Source organism: Neltuma alba, unplaced genomic scaffold (assembly GCF_004799145.2).
Source record: "Neltuma alba isolate B1F8T4 unplaced genomic scaffold, ASM479914v2 tig00013074_pilon, whole genome shotgun sequence".
Taxonomy (NCBI): Eukaryota; Viridiplantae; Streptophyta; class Magnoliopsida; order Fabales; family Fabaceae; genus Neltuma; species Neltuma alba.
In genome coordinates this window covers 1-20409 of record NW_021637407.1, presented here as the reverse complement: position 1 = coordinate 20409, position 20409 = coordinate 1, and the positions used below count along the sequence as shown (strand labels likewise).

Below are 20409 nucleotides of genomic sequence, written 5' to 3'. Positions count from 1 at the left end.
TAATATTGATTACGAAATGAATGTGATGATGATTAATTAAGGATTACGTAACTCATCAGAACCACTCCTTATTTAACAAACTGTATTAACTGACCTGCGTCCTGCACGAACTATTGAAGCGTATAGCCGCTATCTATTCACAAAAAATGAAAAAAAAAAGACTGAAAAAAGTCACACACACACACACTCTAAAAAAATATATGTATTCTCTCCCTATATGTATTATATTGTTGTATCTCTCAACTCATTAAAATTTTTTACAGCAAAATGTAATTCTCTTCTTCAACTTCGAACCTAATCACCAGCAAACCTTAAAACTATTTATTTATATTCATATATTACATTAATTGATTTTTAAAACATGGGTGGAAAATTTTAAATTTTTCTTACTCCAAGCACTCCTTTTTTTTTTTTTGGCTGTTGTTCAGCTGGCGCAAGAAGCTAAGAACTTGGAAGGAGCTGGAGAATATAATTAATTTTCGTGTCCCCGCACACTTTGTCTCTTCTTCTACACCGTGTCGATTATTACTACTGTTTAAATTCCTCACCGCAACGTCATATTAATTGTTCTTTTTGTTCTTACACATGTTGTTTGTTATATGCTATGGGAACATCATTTTACGGGCAATTAAAACATATTTAATTTATTGTCGTGTTATATATATATATAACCTTGCAAATACTATTTTTGTCTGCCTTTTAAAAACACAAATAATATTGAAGGTATGACAGGCATATACCTTATTACCAGTTGTAAACATTAATTGCCATTCATCTTGGATTATTCCTCGCAGTTGGGTATAAATTAGCGAAATACTATTTTTCTTATAAGAACAGATTTAATTATTACTCATTTCCTGTTACCTAATTAATATTAGGAGTTAAATAAAGAATTTATAAGTATTAAAGATCTTAGTTAATTCGGTTAATTTAGTTACTCCTTTTTCAAAAAAAATTAAGACATCAAAATTATATTATGTGCACCGGGCCAGATTCATTGTGGGAGAATATGTTATTTGGCTATTGGACGATGCATTTTGGCTAATGCCAAAGTTAAGATATGGGAGGAAGTAGTTTTCAAAGAACTGAAGCCTCAAACCTACCCTGGCGGAGATTGATAGTGATATTGATATTAGTAACTAATGACATATTATTACGACAACCATGTGTATATAGAGCACAACAAATGGGGCATGCCACTTGGCAATTATTGGCGCTCCAAAATCTAGTTTGTGGTCTATAATTGACAGAAAAGAAGACAGAAAATGGGCATGGCAGAAAGAAAACACAGAAAGATAAATTAAATTAAAGTGATATATAATCCCTGAAGTATAAGTATACCAAAAAAGGGATATTGTCAGAAAGTTACAGATCAAATAGGGTTGTGTGGATGTAAGATTGCGATGTGTGAGTCTGGAAAATTGGTATTTTTGTGTGGCGTATATAAGATCACAGTTTCCAATTGTGGAATTTAAAATCTCCATATCAGGGATGTTTGACAATCCTCAAAAATACTTCTCAAAAGCACTTTTTCGTAAAACGAGACAAACTCTTCTATATATTTACTTTATAAATCGTAAAAGCATTTCTGAAACCGTAGTTTGGTTTCTATCCAAACACCTCCTCAAATGATAAGTCCATTTTATATATTTATTTATTTGGCAGGATAACGTATACGTATGGCTCACACCGAGTAAGACGTAGACTTGTAACGAGAGGCAGGGTCGAAAACTCTACGTGCCATGTTCTCTCCACGTGCCATGTTTTCGTCATATCCCCACCACAATCTTCCCTTCCTACTTAGAACAATCTCGTGTATATACATAAAATTCTGATAATTATATTAATAGTTTGTTTCAGATTAAAAAAAATCAATAATAGATTTGTGTTTTCCTAAAATTCTTAAAACAGGCTTCAACAGGCGCCAATGTTTTGCATAGAGATTGTAATAACACTATCTCTTTCTATTAATATAAAGAACTAATTGGATATTTAATTTGATTTTAAATATAAAATTTTAATTTATTTTGTCTTTTGTCTTTTTTAAAAATATCTACATTGATTTGTAAGGAGTTCTCACCCAAAAAATATTTCTAATTATTCAATACACATAATTGATGATATTTTAGGAAAACTAATACGCACATCAACTTACTTAATTTTTTTAATATCCTTATATTAGTTATTTAGTTCTTATATTAAGAATCGGGATAGCAGTTTATAAATAGCGTGATGTTCTATATTTAATGAGTGTAAAAATATGGCCGCCCTTTGCAATTTCAAGTGGGATATTTTATTTATTGATTTAATCTCTTTCAATTGTACGTAGCCGACAAATAATGTGTTTTTTTTTAACCTGAGACAGATAATGTGTTTGAATCATATCAGGATACAATATTCATAATTCAAAAGTTATGTTGGTTATACATAGAGGCTGGCTGAGGAAAAAAGCTATACAAAAATTCAACTGATTATTCGGGGAAAAAATGATTGAGTCCGTTCAAATAAGTGTTGAGAAGGGCTTGGAGATGCCAATAAAATATATATATATATATATATATCAGAAATTGTACAATTTCTCAAAAAAAGTTAAAAAAACTAAATTTTTTAATTGGAAATATACTAAAAGATCTTGATAGAACACAATAATATCATATTTATGTGTAGCCAATTTCATCTAATAAAATAAAACTTGTTGTAATTTTTTGGGGGGGGGGGTGAGGGTGAATTATAGAAGCGCGTCTATTGAGACTAAGCATAAAATATGCATGTGGTCATTTAACTAAGATTTCAGTTTGATCTCTTCATTTTAAAATATATATTTTTAATATTTTAATTTTAAAATTGTTAATCTTAAATGATTTTTTTATAGCAATCATGCTTGTTTTGAAAATTCAATCTAATATGTTAGCATTCGATACTATTTCTTCAACCTTCAAGAGGTTAATATTACCATTTTTTATTAACAGTTTTAGAGTTAGAAGACTAAAATTAAATTTATTTTTTAAAATTAAGGAACCATAACGAAACATTATATAAAAGTTAAAGGATTAAAAGTATATTTAAACTTAAAAATAATATTTTTTTTCCTTTGAAGCCCAGCAATTATGTGGTGGTTTGGAATAATTTATATACATTTTTTTTTACATAAATGGACACAAAACTCTCATAACATTGAGACATTATAAGTATTACTTCCGATTTTAATTATAAGAGTTAGTTGGTTAATTTAAGGAAATTAAGAAAATAAGTTAAGTTAGTTATTTATAATAAATAGATATTATTTTTCCTAAAATATCCTTATTAATCAAATGTATTGGTTACAACTACCATTACAAGAAAGACTATCTTAAAAAAAAACTACATCCGGTTCTAATTATAAGACCCAGTTGACTAATTTGAGGAGATTAAGGAAGTAAGTTGAATTAGTTATTTGTCCTGAATTGGTGTTGTCTTTCCTAAAATATCCTTACTAATTAGGTATATTGACTAAAACTATCATTATTAGAAGGGTTACTTTAGAAAAAATGTATAAATATGAGAGACAAAGTGGATTGAGACTTATATTTAGGACCAAAATAAAAATTAAATAGGGTCTTATATAAAAAACCGGAGGTAGTACAAATATAAAAAATAAAATAAATTAAAGTCTTATATTTAAGATCAAAGTAAAAAAATAAAAAGCGGCTTTTAAAAAGCTTCAATTGTTATTTCAAACTAATCCTACAAATGGAAGGCCTGGTCACCATGGGGACTGGAAATCAGCGCGCGGTGTCCCCGACACAGTTTAGAATTAAATTGGAAATAATTAAGAATTGAATAACCCACGTGGATCTGACAATGAAATTCAGCCAACTCGCCAACAACCACTTTCGTTTCCGCCATTCTCCATTACGCGGTTTTTATTTTTCATTTCTTTTTTTATTCCTCATTTTTCATGCGTATAGTCTTACTTAAACAATACAATTTCCCCACATATGCATTGCACCGGCATCCTTTTTGCAGCATAAACTCAATTAGTGTTAATTTTTTTAAAATATCCTTACTAAACATACATATTTGCTAAAACTGCTATTTTATGAAACATTTAATATGTGTAACTACTATACGAACTACTTTAAAAAAATAGATATATATGAAAAAAAAAGTGAATTAAAATCTTATATTTATAATCAAATTGGAAGTCAAACTATCATTATACTACCTCCGATCCTTAATATAAAACTCTATTTGACTTTTATTTTGGTCCTAGATATAAGACCCCAATCCACTTTGTTTCTCGTATTTATGTATTTTTTCCAAAATAGTCCTTCTAATAATTGTAGTCCTAACCAATATAGTTGATTAATAAAGATATTTTAAAGAAGACAACACCTATTTATTACAAATAATTAGCTTAACTTCTTTCCTTAATCTCCTCAAATTAATCAATTGGACCTTATAATTAGGACCGAAAGTAATATTAAAAACCGGAAGTACTATGTTGGTTTGAATTCATAAGCACTATGTTGGTTTGAATTCATAATTCATAAATAATCTTGAAACGTGATCATAACTTTTAACATCTTTAAAATTTCAGCATATTTTATTAATCCATGTGTTTAGTTGATGGTGGCTTAATTAAACAAGTTTCAAAGGAGTTGTATTATAAAAAGCTTCGCACCTCCACTTCTCTTCATCGATATCGTTAATAAATTGGTAAATAAAATTTATTTTAATATAGATTTAATAAAAAGATGTATTTTAAGAAATTTTTAGAATATTGTTAATGGAGTTAAAGCTAGAAAAAAGAGGATATATCTGTGTAAGTAAAGAAAAAATAGAAGGATAGTTTAAAAAAATTATTCTTATTATTATCATTATTATTTTGTGAGACAACTTCATTATTTTCCTGTGAAATGCGCTTCAACCAATCTGTGCGCCTACATCAATAAAGCCCAAATATCATGGGCCTTTTTTATGAGTCCACCATTGAGGACCACTCTTCATATCATTGATTATTATAAGAACAAGAACATTACATGATTTACTTCTACATTATAAAAATCATAGATATGTAATTTCAATTTAAATATTTTTAAAAATAAAAACTATATTGCCTAAAATTAAGAGAAGATTTTACCCATTGGTATGCAGTACATGATAGCCGGCAAAAAATATTGTAGGGTATGATGGGCTGCGCGTCATCTGCAACAAGGGGCCCAATTTTTTTGGGCCAACCACAGGGTCCGATATGGCCGTTAAGAGGTAAACATATGTTTAACAATTACATGACAAATAATACTGAAAAAAATTACTACCACTAATCCTAATTATAAAACATTGTTTATAGACTACAAACGAGGTCTTATAATTAAGACCGGATATAATACATAACAAATAACTGGGTGAATAAAAAAAAAACTTATTAATGGCTCAATACTTGTACAGCTTTCACCAAAAAATTCACTTAGTGAAAATATCATCATTATTCCATTTATCTGCACTCATTTAAGTACCCCCGTTAAAAATTTTTTGAATGTAAAGTTCGAACTTTTAAAAGAGAATATGATGGGTACGTTAGTTATAATTTAAAAAAAAATAAAAATTATAAAGCTAATGTATTGAAAAATAAGTTGAACTTGTGCTACGTAAATTTAGGTGCACATTTTCGCTGTTTTTTTAATACACTGTATAAAATCTCATGAATGAGAGTTGCACGGGTAATTGATGGCTTACGAGAAGCTTATAGCTCGATGTGAAATACATTTTTATTACCTATATCAATATATATTTGCATGAAACCAATATTTATACGAAACAGTGAAATTATATATACTCAGAATTGTGGGTTTTTTTTGGGGTAAATTGACAGAGACTTGGGTGCCAAGTAAAGTCATAATCAAATCATGGATTTTGGACTACAACACCTAATGCGATGAGATAGCGAGATTCTTAAGTTTTTTTATTGAATATTGTCACGTAGTTATGGAGTGCAAATGTGCAATAACAAGGCCGTCAAGAATGAATCGTGTGAAGTTCGTGTTTATGTTTATAGAAGTTGCCATTGGAATCAATATTCTCTTGCCGTTACGTTAAATTTCATAAACTGACAGATTCTAATTTCTGAGGAAGAAAACCTTAAAAATATGAAGTATATTCTCCGGCACAAACAAAAACAAGAACGAAATACACAATTAAGTAAAGTTCGTCACTTTAACCTCTTTATACTTTACCCTACATTGTTCCGAGAGATTAGCTTCAAGATGGAAAAAATATGCTTTATTTATATATGTTTATAATATGAGTACTATATAAGGTCTCTCTCTCTCTATACATATATACATACATACATATATATATATATATATATACACACATTCAATATTAAGATGCAAACTGCGAGGCGAGCATCGCGGGCAAATTATCATACTGAATGTATATCATGAGTATGCTATATAAAACTAGAATGGGTACATTATTATTGAATTTCTGCTCATATGTATTTTCAAGTTCTACGCAACTTTAGAGAAACTTTTAATATTTCATTCCCTCTCGGAGTTAATTGATAGAGACATTTGTTTTGATTCTTAACATGAGATGTTGGATTATTATGTTTCACAAATTTCCTAATTTTTCATTAGATTTTATTAAGTACATATACTAAAAGAGATTTTTTGTTAGAGCTTATGGGCACGCTTTCCAGTTTGAAAGAAATGGGAAAAGAATGTGCTTATCCGAAAACATGATTTTGGTGAATATATATTTTGGGGTCATTTAATTTTACACATCTTCTATATGTTTGGTTCCTTAATTTTTAAAAAGTTTATTTTTAGTCATATTTTTTTGCAACAAAGGTAATTGTTTTGAAAATTAAATTTTATATGTTAGTATTTGAGAATGTTTTATCAACATTCAAAATATTAATATCATAATTTTTTGTTAACAATTTTATGTGTAAAGGACTATAAACATGCTTTTTAAAGTTAATTGACAAAATTAAAATCTTGTATAAAATTAAAAGATTAAAAATATAGGTTAACCTATGATGTCCAACAAATCCTAATCCTATGATATTTTCTGAATCATTTGGTATGAGGAAAATAGAGAGTGAGGGAGGAAAGAAAATTTTTAATGAGCTCGGATTTAAAAAATTGGAGAAATGGGGTTTTAAAATTTTAATAAAAAGAAACAATAATATTAAAGAGTAATATTTAAAAACTTGGAGAAATGGGGTTTTAAAATTTTAATAAAAGAAAAAATAATATTAAATAGTAATATTTAAAAAATTGGAGAAGTGGAGTTTTAAAATTTTAATAAAGAAAAAAAGTAATATAAAAGAATAATAAAAATTGATTAATTAAGAGTTTTTAATCCTAGTTCTTTAATTTTTTTAGATTGAGCTTATTAAAATTTTTTCCCTTTCCTTCTTTTGCCTCACACCAAACATTACCTTAAAAAAACCTAGGGATCACGTAGGTGCCCTAGTATTTAAGATGTGCAAGTTCTAATTTTTCTTTCTTTCTCTTTACTTTTCTGGTTCTTAATATAAAATCTAATTTTTAAATTTATTTTGATTTTAAAACATAAGATATATTTGTTATATTTATCCTTTTTTTTTTCTAAATTACTTCTATTGATACTCCTTCAACCATGATCAAGTAGGAGAGGGAGGAAGAATATTAAAATAAATGATTACGGTGTTTTAAGAAGAATCTGTCATATTCTTTATAATTATCTAACTTATCCAATTTTTTTAATATAATTAAATCAATTAAATGAGTCTTATATTAAGGAGTAAATTGATTTTTTTTAATTTTTTTCCGTCTTTTCTGTGAAAATATCTAATTTAAAACAATATATTATACTAGTCTGTTATATATTTATAATTATAACGTGGAGAATTAAATAGATGCTGGTTTCTCTTGTATTATGCGTATGAGACTTCCAAGTCCCTCCCCCGTATTGCCTCTTTCTTGATTGAATGAAAAGGACGATGTCCACACCATTTAATTTCAAGGACGTGTAACCGACAACAACCTACCTATATATACTCCCCCTTAATTTTGCTTGCCCTAAAATATAAGTTAGCTCTAATAAATATACAAACACATGTAATATTTGCCTATGAAATATATGAAATGTTAAAGTTCTTGTAATTTAGGAAGATGTTATTAAAATGAATACACTATGTTGAATTACTTACCGATGTTGTTTTGGGCAATAGTGAACTGATAATTACTCGGTAGCTTGTTATTTTATCAAAGTGGCTGGTTAAAATGATATTTTGATCTTTTTGATGAGTAAGAAATCAAAATAGTTTCTTGACATTTATTTGCCATTTTGAAGACTCAATAAACATAAATTTTTTAGGCATATTTTTGCACTCAACCATTTGAAAAACACTATAATTTTTTTTATATAAAACCAGTGACGTATCTTCCATTTAATTAGTAACTAAATCATACTTATACTATAAATCAACAGTGCGCCTGTAGCCAATTAAGCCTAAAGACAGAAACATATTAATTACTAGACAGTAAAAAAAAAAAAGGGCATATTCGAACTATTAATGTCATGCTTCAATGCTTCATGAAACAACCATTGACTTTATCGAATACCTGTTGCTGAAGACACCGACAAGTTATTAGTAACCAAATAGTAAAATTGTAGTTTCACCTTCTTAATTTCTAATGTTAATCAACAACATTTTAATACTCCTGAGGTAATATTGCTCTTAGATGAAAATTTTTATAGCAAATTTGCAAATTAACTTTTATATTAATATCTTGATTTAACTGGCATGTTAATAATAATGATTTACTCTACGATTTATGCGTACTGACATGTTTAATTTTTTTTTTCCCTCAGTACACACAGCAACAAAAATATGGAGATGCGCCCAACATAAAAATTTGAAAAACGAAAAGTAGGAAACATAGAAGCGTGGGTCGCAATGTTGTGCTGGAAAAGGCGCTCTCGTCAACTCTAAGGCGCAGTTTTTCCACGTTGTTAATTAAAGTAGGTAGTAATAATTAATGATTACAAAAATAATAGAAAAAAATAGACGTTCCATGTGCCCATAATACATTGGCCGAATATTTTAGTCGGGGGGCAATTGTTCTGTTTTTGACCTTGCCTCTTCATCTCATTAAATTTAATTTAAATTAAATTTAACCTTCCCTTTCTAATCGATCTTATCTCATTTTCTATGATTTGCAGCTTTCAAGTTGTATTCATATAAGTAATTTTCTTTCATTTATTGTTTTTTATTTACTGAAAATATATATTGCATAAGAGTTCCTTAAACTCATCTTTTAAATATTATAAATTTTTCTTTCAATTGGAAAATTATCTTAAGAGATAATGCATTTTTTAATCTTATTTTAAGAGAATTATTTTGTACGGATACATATTTTTATCTTTTATTTATTATTGTGTTGACTTTACTTACATGAAGTGTTGTATAATGCATATTGAATAAGAATAAAGTTGTAAAGTTGTTAAATTTTAAATGAGAGTTGATACGGTTTAAGATATTCTTTGATTCATGTAAAACATATTGAAAATGATTTATAAATAAGATCAGAAAAATATTGTGGTATCATCACGTCTTAATTTGTTTTCCAAATTAAATCATGCTTCGTCAACATGCTAAGTGCCTTTTCAAACTAAACACTTAATGGTATTTAAGAAATTAATATTAAAATAGATTCAAGAAAACATTTTGATTTTAGAGAAAGTTAACTAATCAGAATAAATTTTATAAATGAAGCGACATGTAACAACTAAACGAGCAGTCAAAAATCCACCAAACGAAAGTATTAATTAATTGGTTGTGGGTGGCGTCCACGTCATTAATCGCCGGCCCACCGGATTTTCGGTGTGGAAAGTACCATTCGAGTGGTCCAATAGAAATGCACCAACACATGCTAATTTAACCCCCCGGGGTATATTTACGTCATTATAATTTTAATTCAAAGTTATTTTATTAATTACTGGTAATTAGCAACTCGCCTACAAAAATTGGGTAATTAAGGAAAAAAAAGCAAGAGGATGAAGGGAAAACCTCCAAACTTAAGATCTATTTGGTATGAGGGAAATGATTTTTTTTTAATGAACTCATTTTAAAAAATTGAAGAAGTGAGGCTATAAAATTTTGATAATGTAAGATAAAATAGTAATTACAATTAATAAAAATATTTTAACCCCTTTTTTATTTTTTTACAAATAAGTTCATTATAGTTTTTTCCTTCTTTCCTTTCTCTCTATTTCTCTTGAACCCTTAAACGACAATACAAAATTTATGTGTATTTAAAAGTAATTGATTTAGTAATATTCTTGTTCAAGCCAAAAAAAAAAAAGAAAAAGGAAAAGGCATGGACCACACAGAAGCACGCTTGCTTCTTCGAAAACCGTCTACTCGTATGGTACAATCCACCTTTCTTCATGTTTGTTTTGCGTGATTAATCAATTTATTTATTTTGCCAAGTGTGTGCGTGTGGATTTGAAACTGACCGTTTTATTTATTTTTATGGGAATTCTGAGTTGTGTGTACCTTTCTGGTCACTAGAAATATATCTTCCTGTTTCTATCACTCATAATGTTTTATAAAAACCAACACAACTCTCAGAGAAAAAATTGCAAAAAAAAAAGACCGACAATAATAATAGTATAGATTTTGACAAAAAATTTTATGAACAGGTCATTGTGTGTAATTTTTAAATTTCAACGGTGTTTTTTTGCAATTTTTTCAATCCCAGACTTTATTAATTGTATCTTAAAATTTAATAACATTTTGATTTTATTTTTATTTAATATATATAGTTTTTAAGAAAATAGCAGTAGATACATACAATAATAAAGAGATGACAAAAATGTATATTCATGCAACAATAACACTTCCGAGAAGATGGCCTGTATATGAGATCAGGTGGAATACATGAATTAGGACCACGATTTTAGTTTCCCACTTGAGCATCGTTCTTATATTAATTACTTTCACGCCTTTCTTTCTCTTGTCAATTCAAATTCAATGGATTCATATAAGATCATTACAACTCTATCTCTAAAATTTCATTTGGTACAAATTAGCAACCCCAATATTGGCTGTTTAATTAAATAGTCTTGGTTAATACAATTTTTAATCTCTTAAATTTGTTTTCATTTTGATTTTGGTCCATCAAGTTTCAAACCATAAGTTTTGGTTTCTCAAATTTTTTTATTTAAAATATTGATCTCTATAATTTAATAAGAATCTAGACCATTTTGCCAGGGATCAAAACCTGTAATTTGAAATTTGAAACACTAAAATCAAAACTTCATGCAAACATGAGGGTCAAAAAATTATATTTACTCATTAGTCCTTATACTTTATCCCTTAGTTATAATACAATCATTAAAAAATCAGATAATTTTCTAAAAGTATAGTGAAAAACACACCAAGTATTTGATAAAATAACTGAACAAATTAAATTTCAGGTGCTGAGTTGTAAGGGAATTAAAATTATAATAAACAGCTTTCCCATTTAATTCATACACAGACTGGATGCTTTGAAAATTAATTATTGTAGAAATTTTGGGATCATCATGTGTTCGTATGTAATATTTGGATTGATAGCTAATATAATTTTTTTTTTGCCAGCCATAGCTAGTATAATTTGAAGTTTTAGATTCTTATTATTATTTTTAAAAAAACTCAAATATATATTTTCAGCCAACATAAAGTTCAAATCGATAAGATAATAAGATTAAGGAGGTATATGAATTCTAACAAAAACACTTTTAAAAAGTATCTTTATATAAACCGAGATAACTTTTTTTATACTTATTTTTGTGTGCCGTAAAATCATTTTTAAAATAATAATTTGATTTTCACTGAAACACTTCATAAATAAAAAAAAAAAATAAGCGCGCATGAAGATTTATTTTTGTGTCGGTTATCTTAATTTGACAATATCATTAACTATGAACCATTTAGTTGGTTGGTTAAAAAAGAGAATTTTTTTTAATAAACAAGAGAATTATTAAACATATTTAACTTTTTTTTATTTAGGTAGAATTGAACTATATTTTAAAATTTTAACTTTATATAAATTTTTTTTATTGCATTTTATATTTTCTTAAAACTCTTCAAATCATTTGACTTTTATTTCCAAAATAAAATAAAAAAATTCAATAGATAAACCGTAAATCTTAAAATTGAAATATCAAGAAGTGTTAGTTGATGAATTATTTAATAAATTTATTTTACTGTACGGAAGAGTAACCATTTAATTAATAGATCTAAATCTTTTTTTCCCTTTAATTTGAACAATTTATTTAGTTGTTTTGATAATTTTCTCCTTCACAACAAATTTTTTTTATTTTATTTAACACGATACAAAATATATATGTTTTCTTTATTCTTCACTTAATGAAAAGAAGGGTCGACACATAAATTTTATACTCACTCCGATTATATTAATTAATAGATCTAAATCTTTTTTCCCTTTAATTTGAACAATTTATTTAGTTGTTTTGATAATTTTCTCCTTCACAACAAATTTTTTTATTTTATTCAACACGATACAAAATATATATGTTTTCTTTATTCTTCACTTAATGAAAAGAAGGGTCGACGCATAAATTTAGGAAGGGGTGAAATCCATTTTATAAATTTTAATTTGAGTTTGTCTTAATATTTAATGTATTTTTTTATACTGTTACCATTAATTACTTATTTTCTCTTATTTGCCATACTCTCTCTTATCATATTTTTCTATACATTTTCTTTTATTTTTTTCATTTATTATAAAATATATTTAAAAATAAAAATATATTTCAACTTTTTTATTATTTTTATTAATTTTAACTAAATGTTTCTTATTTTTTCCTATTTATGAATTATTTATTTGAAATTTATAATAATAAAAATCGAAGAGAGTATATATATAGGCACCCGCACGCACTAAACAGGGCTAAAATCGTTTTGCCTCTTACGTAGCCAGAAATAACCCTCCCAACCAAACAAAGCTTTGCCGATTCAAATAAGATATACGTAATTGAGGTAGCTTCCATGTATCAATCTTTTACCTTTTAAGATCTTGAGGCATAATCCTGTAATTCAATAAATTACTTAGCCTTTCATTGTTACAAGAGGGAGTATGTAAGTTAATACTCCTCCGGTCCTTAATATAAGACTCATTTAACTAATTTGATTAGATTAAGGAAGTTAGGTAAGTTAGTTAATTATAAGAAAAGTGACACATTTTTCCCAAAACACCATAATCATTTTTCTTAATATCCCACCTCCCTCTTCTACTTGATTATGGTTAAGAGAGGATCCATAGAGGTAATTTAGAGAAAATTAATAAATATGAGAAATGGGTCTTATATTTAGGATCAAAACCAACTCAAGAATTGGGTCCTATATTAAGGACCGGAGGAGTAGTATTTTAGTAATAATGTAAAAGAATTATTTTATTATAATTTATGTTATTTAATAATTTTTTTGACCTTGCTTAATACAATTTTTAACCATCATCAAAACTCTTTTTTTGGTCAAAATCGACCCTTATAAAAAGCCTAAAAGTGATAATTTTTTATGAAATCAAAAGTAAATTTGTGTCTATTTAAACCATGACAAACAAAAATAATTATGATAAGTAGTAATTATAATGTCATTAGGCGCCAAGTGTCACGCAATCGGTTGTGGTAGCACCATATTTCTATGTCACGACGAGTGAGCCGTCGGTGTTTAAACGAGATTAAATTTCAAGGATATGTGAATGAACCTGTCTTTTTTTTTTTTTGGGCTTCAGTGAATGAACCTATCAACAATTTCCCGGTCTCAATATGTTTTTCGAAGTTTTTTTGGTTGCCTAATTCGGTAATTCCTCTTATATAAACATCCTATCGTTATTTCCTCTGAGATCAGCGAGAAAATATATAAAGAAAAAGAATTTACGAATCTTACTTGTGTTTTGATTTGTGATCTCGGTTTCTTTCTTGGTCTCGGATTTCAGAAAACCCAGATTATATTGTTGAAAATCTATCAGAGCGAATCTGAAAGTTCAGATTCATCATATTTCTCTTCAGAAGCAAGACGGAACTCTTGGGACCCAATTTTTCCCCAGTGCAATTTGACCGTATAATAGTTGATTTTGATGCAACTCTGCTGTTTCTTAACTTGACTCTTAGGAAGCCCAAGTTTGGATTTGGATTTTGCTTTGCTTCTTCCATTAGATTTCTCTTTTGGTGAGTTTTAACGCCCATGAATGATTTTCTTTTTGCTGATTGAGTCGAAGTGAGACTGTATTGGTAAGTGCATTTTATTGCAGGGAACTCCGATTCCGTCGAAGTTCGAGGTGCCTTAGAGTTTGGGAAGTAGGCTGTGGAATTTTCAGGGAGCGTGGATGAGGGGCTGTGGCAGGAGATGATAGGGGCATATGAGGATTTTGAGATACAATGACTGGAGGGTCATTGGGCATTCGTTCCGGAAGTTACGGTTCTCTAGATAAACAGCTGCAGAATGGTTTATCGCCTATTCAAACAGCACGCAAGCCTTCCAAGATGCTCAAGGAGAAAGAGCGATTGTTCCCTTGGATCTGCAAATTTGCAGGACGAAAGAAGGTCGGAATGCTGTTTCTCTGTAGTATTTCCGCCGCGGTTTTCTTCTGGGTTTTGTACGTTGGAAAAGGTTTCTCTAATTCTCTCTCCTTATCTTCTCTTCCTCATCTTCTATCTTTTCATGTTGTTCTGCAATAGTTACTGATTGGATTCTACTACCTTTTAAATTCCCTTGTAGATAAATTAAGATAATTCTGTGCGCCCGAAAAACAGATTTGGTTTTAGAATTGATCTGGTTAACTACCAACATTTGGAGTGCAAACCAAATGATGTACTTATGTTGGGTTTCGTGACATGTGTTGGAAGATTCAATGATCCTTTCACCTTAAGTGGATGCTCATTATTTCAAAGGACTCTGGCGATAATGTTGCCTTTTTTCGGGATTACTATTATTTAGAATTAAATTTTCTCTTCCTGCTATATGCTATTGTATCCCGTGTTTGCAATTAGTATAATAATTTATCATTCACGAGATTTGTACCAATTTTAATTTTATTCAGGAAAAATTTGTAGTTTGCCGCATGATTCAGCCAAAAAATCAGCTTGTCTTGTAGTTTTAGATGCGTCATTCAATTCTCCTGTTGTTTCTTCTACTACCATTTAAGCACCCTGGATTTCTGACTAATGTTCAAATTATAAACAATTCATTGCTGAATGTTTCACTTTTTACTTGAACCCTTAAGATGGTTTAATGCTTCCAACCACATGAAGCAAATTGTAAGAGAGCAGAGTGTAGCTCATAGTGTCACTGAAGTTTCATTAAGCCCTCCTTATTGAGTTCTTCCTCTTACATCAACTTGGCTGTCTTTTTTTTTTTTTGGAGCTGACAACTTGGCTTGTTAGCATATGCTGTTATCCATTGCCGTGCAAAAGGAAGAAAACTTGTTTTATAATTCTTTGCTATCACTTCATTTATGCTGCAGTTTTTCTTTTTTGGAAAATTACACACACACACATACAAACATGCGTCCACACACACACTCATGGGCAGGAATGGAGCCTGTAACCTTCATTCCGTCATGAAGGATTTGGCGCCATTATGGCATAAAGCCACTGGCATTTATGCTGCCGTTAAGACATATAATGTTTGCAACATGTTCCCCCCCTCCAGGTGAAGACACGCAAGAGGAAAACAGTGTGCGGAACATTAGAGTTAATGAAAGCCTGTCTATAACTCTCAGGGGCATAAGTACAACAGTAACATCATCCCCACCTCCACCAAGCTACTTTCTTGGGTACACTCTTCCTCCTGGGCATCCGTGTAATAGCTTCACCCTCCCTCCTCCACCAGCAGATAAGAAGCGAACTGGACCACGGCGTAAGTTATAGTTTCCCTTCTCTTGCCTTAGATTTTGGAATGGTTCTCAATCTTTGCATTTATCACTCTATTCTTTTAAAATCTGAACTTGTTAAGAATATGGAGGAGGGAAGTCCTATTGTATATTTTAGTTTACTATTTGTATGTGTTATTCTTGATTATTGTTGTTGTTTTTCCTTTAATTTTTCAGCATGCCCTGTTTGTTACCTTCCTGTGGATGAAGCCATTGAAAAGATGCCGAGTTTACCTTCACCTTCTCCAGTTCTTAAGAATCTATCATTTATCCACGAGGAAAATTTAAGTAGAGATGGAGAATTTGGTGGTTCAGACTTTGGTGGATACCCTACTTTGAAGCAGAGAAATGATTCTTTTGATGTACGCGAGTCAATGAGTGTGCACTGTGGGTATGTTTTTGCTTTAATTGAATCTTTCACCTTAAGTACAGAAGAATTATATTATAACCATAAATGATCTGTGCCCCATATTAATCATATCTCCCCTATACTCTCTTACTCATCTTTGTATTTTGAATTTTCAATGGTGCATTTGTGCATTCAATCAGGTTTGTTAGAGGAACTAAACCTGGCCGAAGCACAGGATTTGACATAGATGATGATGACCTTTCCCACATGGATCAGTGTTATGGTGTGGTTGTTGCGTCAGCCATATTTGGTTAGTATCATGTGATTTCTGTGTTTATTATGTTTTAAGCTAGTAGTTTATTGATTAATAAAATATGTTGTTCAGGAAATTTTGATGTGATAAATGAGCCAAAAAATATAAGTGACTACTCCAAGCAGAACGTATGCTTTCTTATGTTTGTTGATGAAGAAACAGCAAACCATCTGAAGTATTCGGGTAGGCTGGGAAGCAGCAAAAAAATTGGGCTCTGGAGAATTATTGTTGCGCACAATCTTCCTTACACAGATGCAAGACGGACTGGAAAGGTCAGAATTTTGAACTTTTCTGCCACTAGTATGAATGCATCATTGAAATTCACATTTGATTTTCATATGATGAAGCATTAAATAGCAGCTTCTTTGAAACAAATTCCTGTAACATTTACTGTGATCCTCTCTCAATAGTCAAGGCCACAGGAATTATGGTGCCATACTAAATAACCCTCAGGGCCCATTTCTTATCCTTCTTGGAAGGGGATCCCATTAGTATATTGAAATGGGTGGGATGATTTCTCATATTAGTAGACCTAGTATTGGTCAGATCCTCTTATTACTGAATCATGTTGTTTTTATCATTTAAGTACAGCCTTAGCTTCTTTGTATAAATTGAGATGACCTAAACCTGTATAAAAGACTAGTGTATTTTTGTGTTCATTGTCACTTTTGCTACCTTTGCTGCAGGTTCCAAAGCTTCTGCTGCATAGAATGGTTCCAAATGCTCGATATTCTATATGGCTTGATGGAAAGCTTGAGCTTGTTGTTGATCCATATCAAATTCTTGAAAGGTTTGTTTCAGTTTTTATTGTTATTATTATAATGTCTCTATTACATTCTATGAAAATCAATGCTGTCTTTTTTATATAGTGGCTTCATTACTTTCTACAGTTTGAGGATCGCAAAATCATGTCATTTAGCCCTCAATTCTGTCTCTGATCTTTATTTGATAGTCTATCATATCATTCGCTGGTCCATTTGATTCTGATTTTATTAAATATGGCGTCTAACTTCTGCACAATTACTATCTTTATTTTTTAGACAAGATGTCATTTCAACATCCTAAGCACTTTGGTATCGTCCATTGTACGGTTCGTCTGCTAATTACTTGAAGAACAACTTTTCAACTTAGTCACCATATAAGCATTCGTATGACTGCTGGTTAGACATCAAATGTATTTTGTAGATTGTAGGCTATTGGTTCAGGCGTCATGATCTCAGCTTCTCTTAAATTAGGAATAGCCACAACATTATTTAGACATTTCTTGAAGGTGATGCTTCATCTGCATTAGCGTTACATTTCTTTTGTTATGAAGTGCTAGAGTAGATATAATGAAATTCCTGGCTCACCTTGTAATTTGACTTTGGATGGCTTCTCTGGTTGCATGATTTATTCTTCACTTTAATACTATCGGATTTCGTTCTCTTGGCAATTGATTTTGCTATATTCTGTTTTCCAAGGTGGAACAATTCGTTTCATCATGAACAAGACCTTGCTTGAAATTAAGCATGTATTGTTATTGTTAATGCATGCGCGCACACACCCACATATATGTGCGTAAGTATGCTGTTAGAGTGTTCCCCTGGATGTAATTATGGCTTCGACTTCCTGCCTATGGAGCTAGATCATCGCAGGAGATTGTTTGTAGGCATTCAAGAGTGAAGCTGCTGGACTTGTGCTAATTTTTTTTTTTTTCTCTTGCTTTGTGCGGCCAGAACATAGGTGACCTATTCATGCGTTAATCAGTTCTTTGTCTCTTATCTAGGTTTTTGTGGAGGAAAAATGCTACATTTGCAATATCTAAACATTATAGACGCTTTGATGTATTTGTTGAGGCTGGGGCAAATAAAGCTGCTGGAAAGTATGACAATGCCTCTATCGACTTTCAGATTGAGTTTTATAAGAAGGAGGGATTGACCCCGTATACGGAGGCTAAGCTTCCCATTATAAGTGGTAAGTCAAATTTTCTTCCTCTATGGAATGGTAATATAATATGCACCTGTTTCTTTTTCTATATTTTTAATTTTCGTGAATCTTGATGGCTGAATTGCAGATGTTCCTGAAGGATGTGTTATAGTAAAAGAGCATGTTCCTATTAGTAACCTGTTTACCTGTCTTTGGTTCAATGAAGTTGACCGATTTACTTCAAGGGACCAGATTAGTTTCTCTACTGTCAGGGACAAACTTCTGTCGAAGGTGGACTTTCATGTTAACATGTTCTTGGACTGTGAAAGACGCAACTTTGTAGTTCAGGTAATTATTTCACCTGGCTTGCATCAAATTTGTCAGAGCAAAAACAAAACTGTCAATTCTGTTGTTTTTAGCGGAATCTATCCTCTTGCTTTTTATGGCAGTCTGTATTATAAAATATAGTAAATATATCCTATGGGAGCTTCTTGCTATGTTGCAAGGAGAAAACATTCGGAAAATCAATATTAGGAATGCAATATCTGTGTGTGTGTGTGTGTGTTTATTTCCATTTCAGTTATCAACTGATGTAAGATGGATGATTGTGGTTTCAATGTTAGCTTATCCTTTCAAATATTGGACGTTACTGTTTTTTTTCCTTCGATTCCTTTTAATGTTTCAAGCATTTTACTTGCCCACTGAAATATTGTTGGGATATCTTTAGCGTCTCAAATTCATGTACCTTTTATTATTGAAATCCTTTGTTGCTTACAGAAATATCATAGGGACCTCCTGGAACGCCTGGCTCCACCTGCTTCTATTACTCTCTTTCCACCACCTCCACCCAATTCGCCGCCCCTGTTACCTGTGCTTGTAAGTCCTCCTGCTAGGAGAGGCCCTGGAAGACGTGGGAGAGATAGAAGATCAGGTTCTAGGCGCCACCGCAAAGTTGCTGTTGGTAGCAGAGACAACGATGCAACAAGTTGAAGAAAGTTTTGTTTGGCCTGGTATATTATTAATATTCTTTTGCACCAGAGAGAATGATTCATTGCGGACCTGGAGGAACATTGTGAAGACGAGTATAACCCAGTTTCCACGCGAACACTTCGTTCTTTCCAGTTTCTACTTTTGTGGAATTGTTCATCTTTATTCAATTTATTTGGTTGTATATATAGTAAAATTTTCAAATAATTATAATATGGGTTGTCACCAAGTCTCTCTCACGTGTGGCCGCCCATTTTGTTTCATTTTTCATTATTATAACCAAAGGGTGATGGCTCTGCAGTCTTATTTAATCTTTTTTTTTTATTTTTATAAATATTACTCCCTCCTTTCCTTATTATAAGAGACATTTGATGCTTATGGCATGTGTCCTATATATAAGAGACATTAAAAGTTGTCTCTACTTTTTTGTGTTGATTCCTATTTACCATATTTATTGTCTCTAATCACACTCTCTCTCCTTCTCCTACTTCTCTCTCTCCTTATTAAGAGGTATTTTGGAAAAGAAATATATTTTTACACATTGATGTTCTTAACTACTTTAACTGTTTTTTTGATCAACGTAATTCAGTTGTCTTTATAATAAGAAACGGAGGGAGTACTAATTATATTGAGTCTTATCCAATCATGTGAGATTTTGGTTGTGGGATTAACATTATAGGTCTCGTTTCAAGTAGGTTGTCCTAACCCTAATGATGCCACTCTTTGACGCTACATTTTGTTTGGCCCCAAAGCGATGCCATCACCGTGGTATGAACCCAATTGAAGGGTTTAGTGCAATAAACAATGCATTTTTGGCATTGTTTTGTGAATCGGGCAGAGATATAAGTCATGATGCCCGAATTAGGCATTGTCTTGCGAATTGGAAGAAGTATGGATATACGTAATATTTATAATATGATATGACGTATCAAACA

General features: G+C 30.6%; 1 protein-coding gene across 2 annotated transcripts; it reads left to right on the top strand.

Annotated features, from left to right (window-relative positions):
• Nucleotides 1-1586: 1586 nt before the first annotated feature.
• On the top strand, nt 1587-19741 carry LOC114734081 (uncharacterized). Of its 2 annotated transcripts, XM_028921586.1 has the most exons (12): nt 1587-1596; nt 3404-3415; nt 13986-14217; nt 14301-14659; nt 15701-15907; nt 16098-16311; nt 16470-16579; nt 16655-16854; nt 17269-17372; nt 18348-18535; nt 18636-18835; nt 19265-19741. In XM_028921586.1, the coding sequence occupies exons 4-12, from the start codon at nt 14428-14430 to the stop codon at nt 19475-19477; spliced, it is 1668 nt and encodes a 555-aa protein (XP_028777419.1). In that variant the 5' UTR covers nt 1587-1596; nt 3404-3415; nt 13986-14217; nt 14301-14427; the 3' UTR covers nt 19478-19741. The 2 variants fall into 2 exon arrangements, with proteins under 2 accessions (XP_028777419.1, XP_028777418.1); XM_028921585.1 differs by lacking the exons at nt 1587-1596; nt 3404-3415 and having other exon boundaries at nt 13819-14217.
• The last annotated feature ends 668 nt before the right edge of the window (nt 19742-20409 follow it).

Excerpts from the sequence above, each read along its gene's own strand:
- LOC114734081 (XM_028921586.1), top strand. The coding sequence starts at position 14,428 with ATGACTGGAGGGTCATTGGGCATTCGTTCCGGAAGTTACGGTTCTCTA. Across the intron at positions 16,312-16,469 it reads TCAATGAGTGTGCACTGTGG|GTTTGTTAGAGGAACTAAAC; the intron begins GTATGTTTTTGC and ends GCATTCAATCAG. Across the intron at positions 18,836-19,264 it reads GACGCAACTTTGTAGTTCAG|AAATATCATAGGGACCTCCT; the intron begins GTAATTATTTCA and ends TGTTGCTTACAG.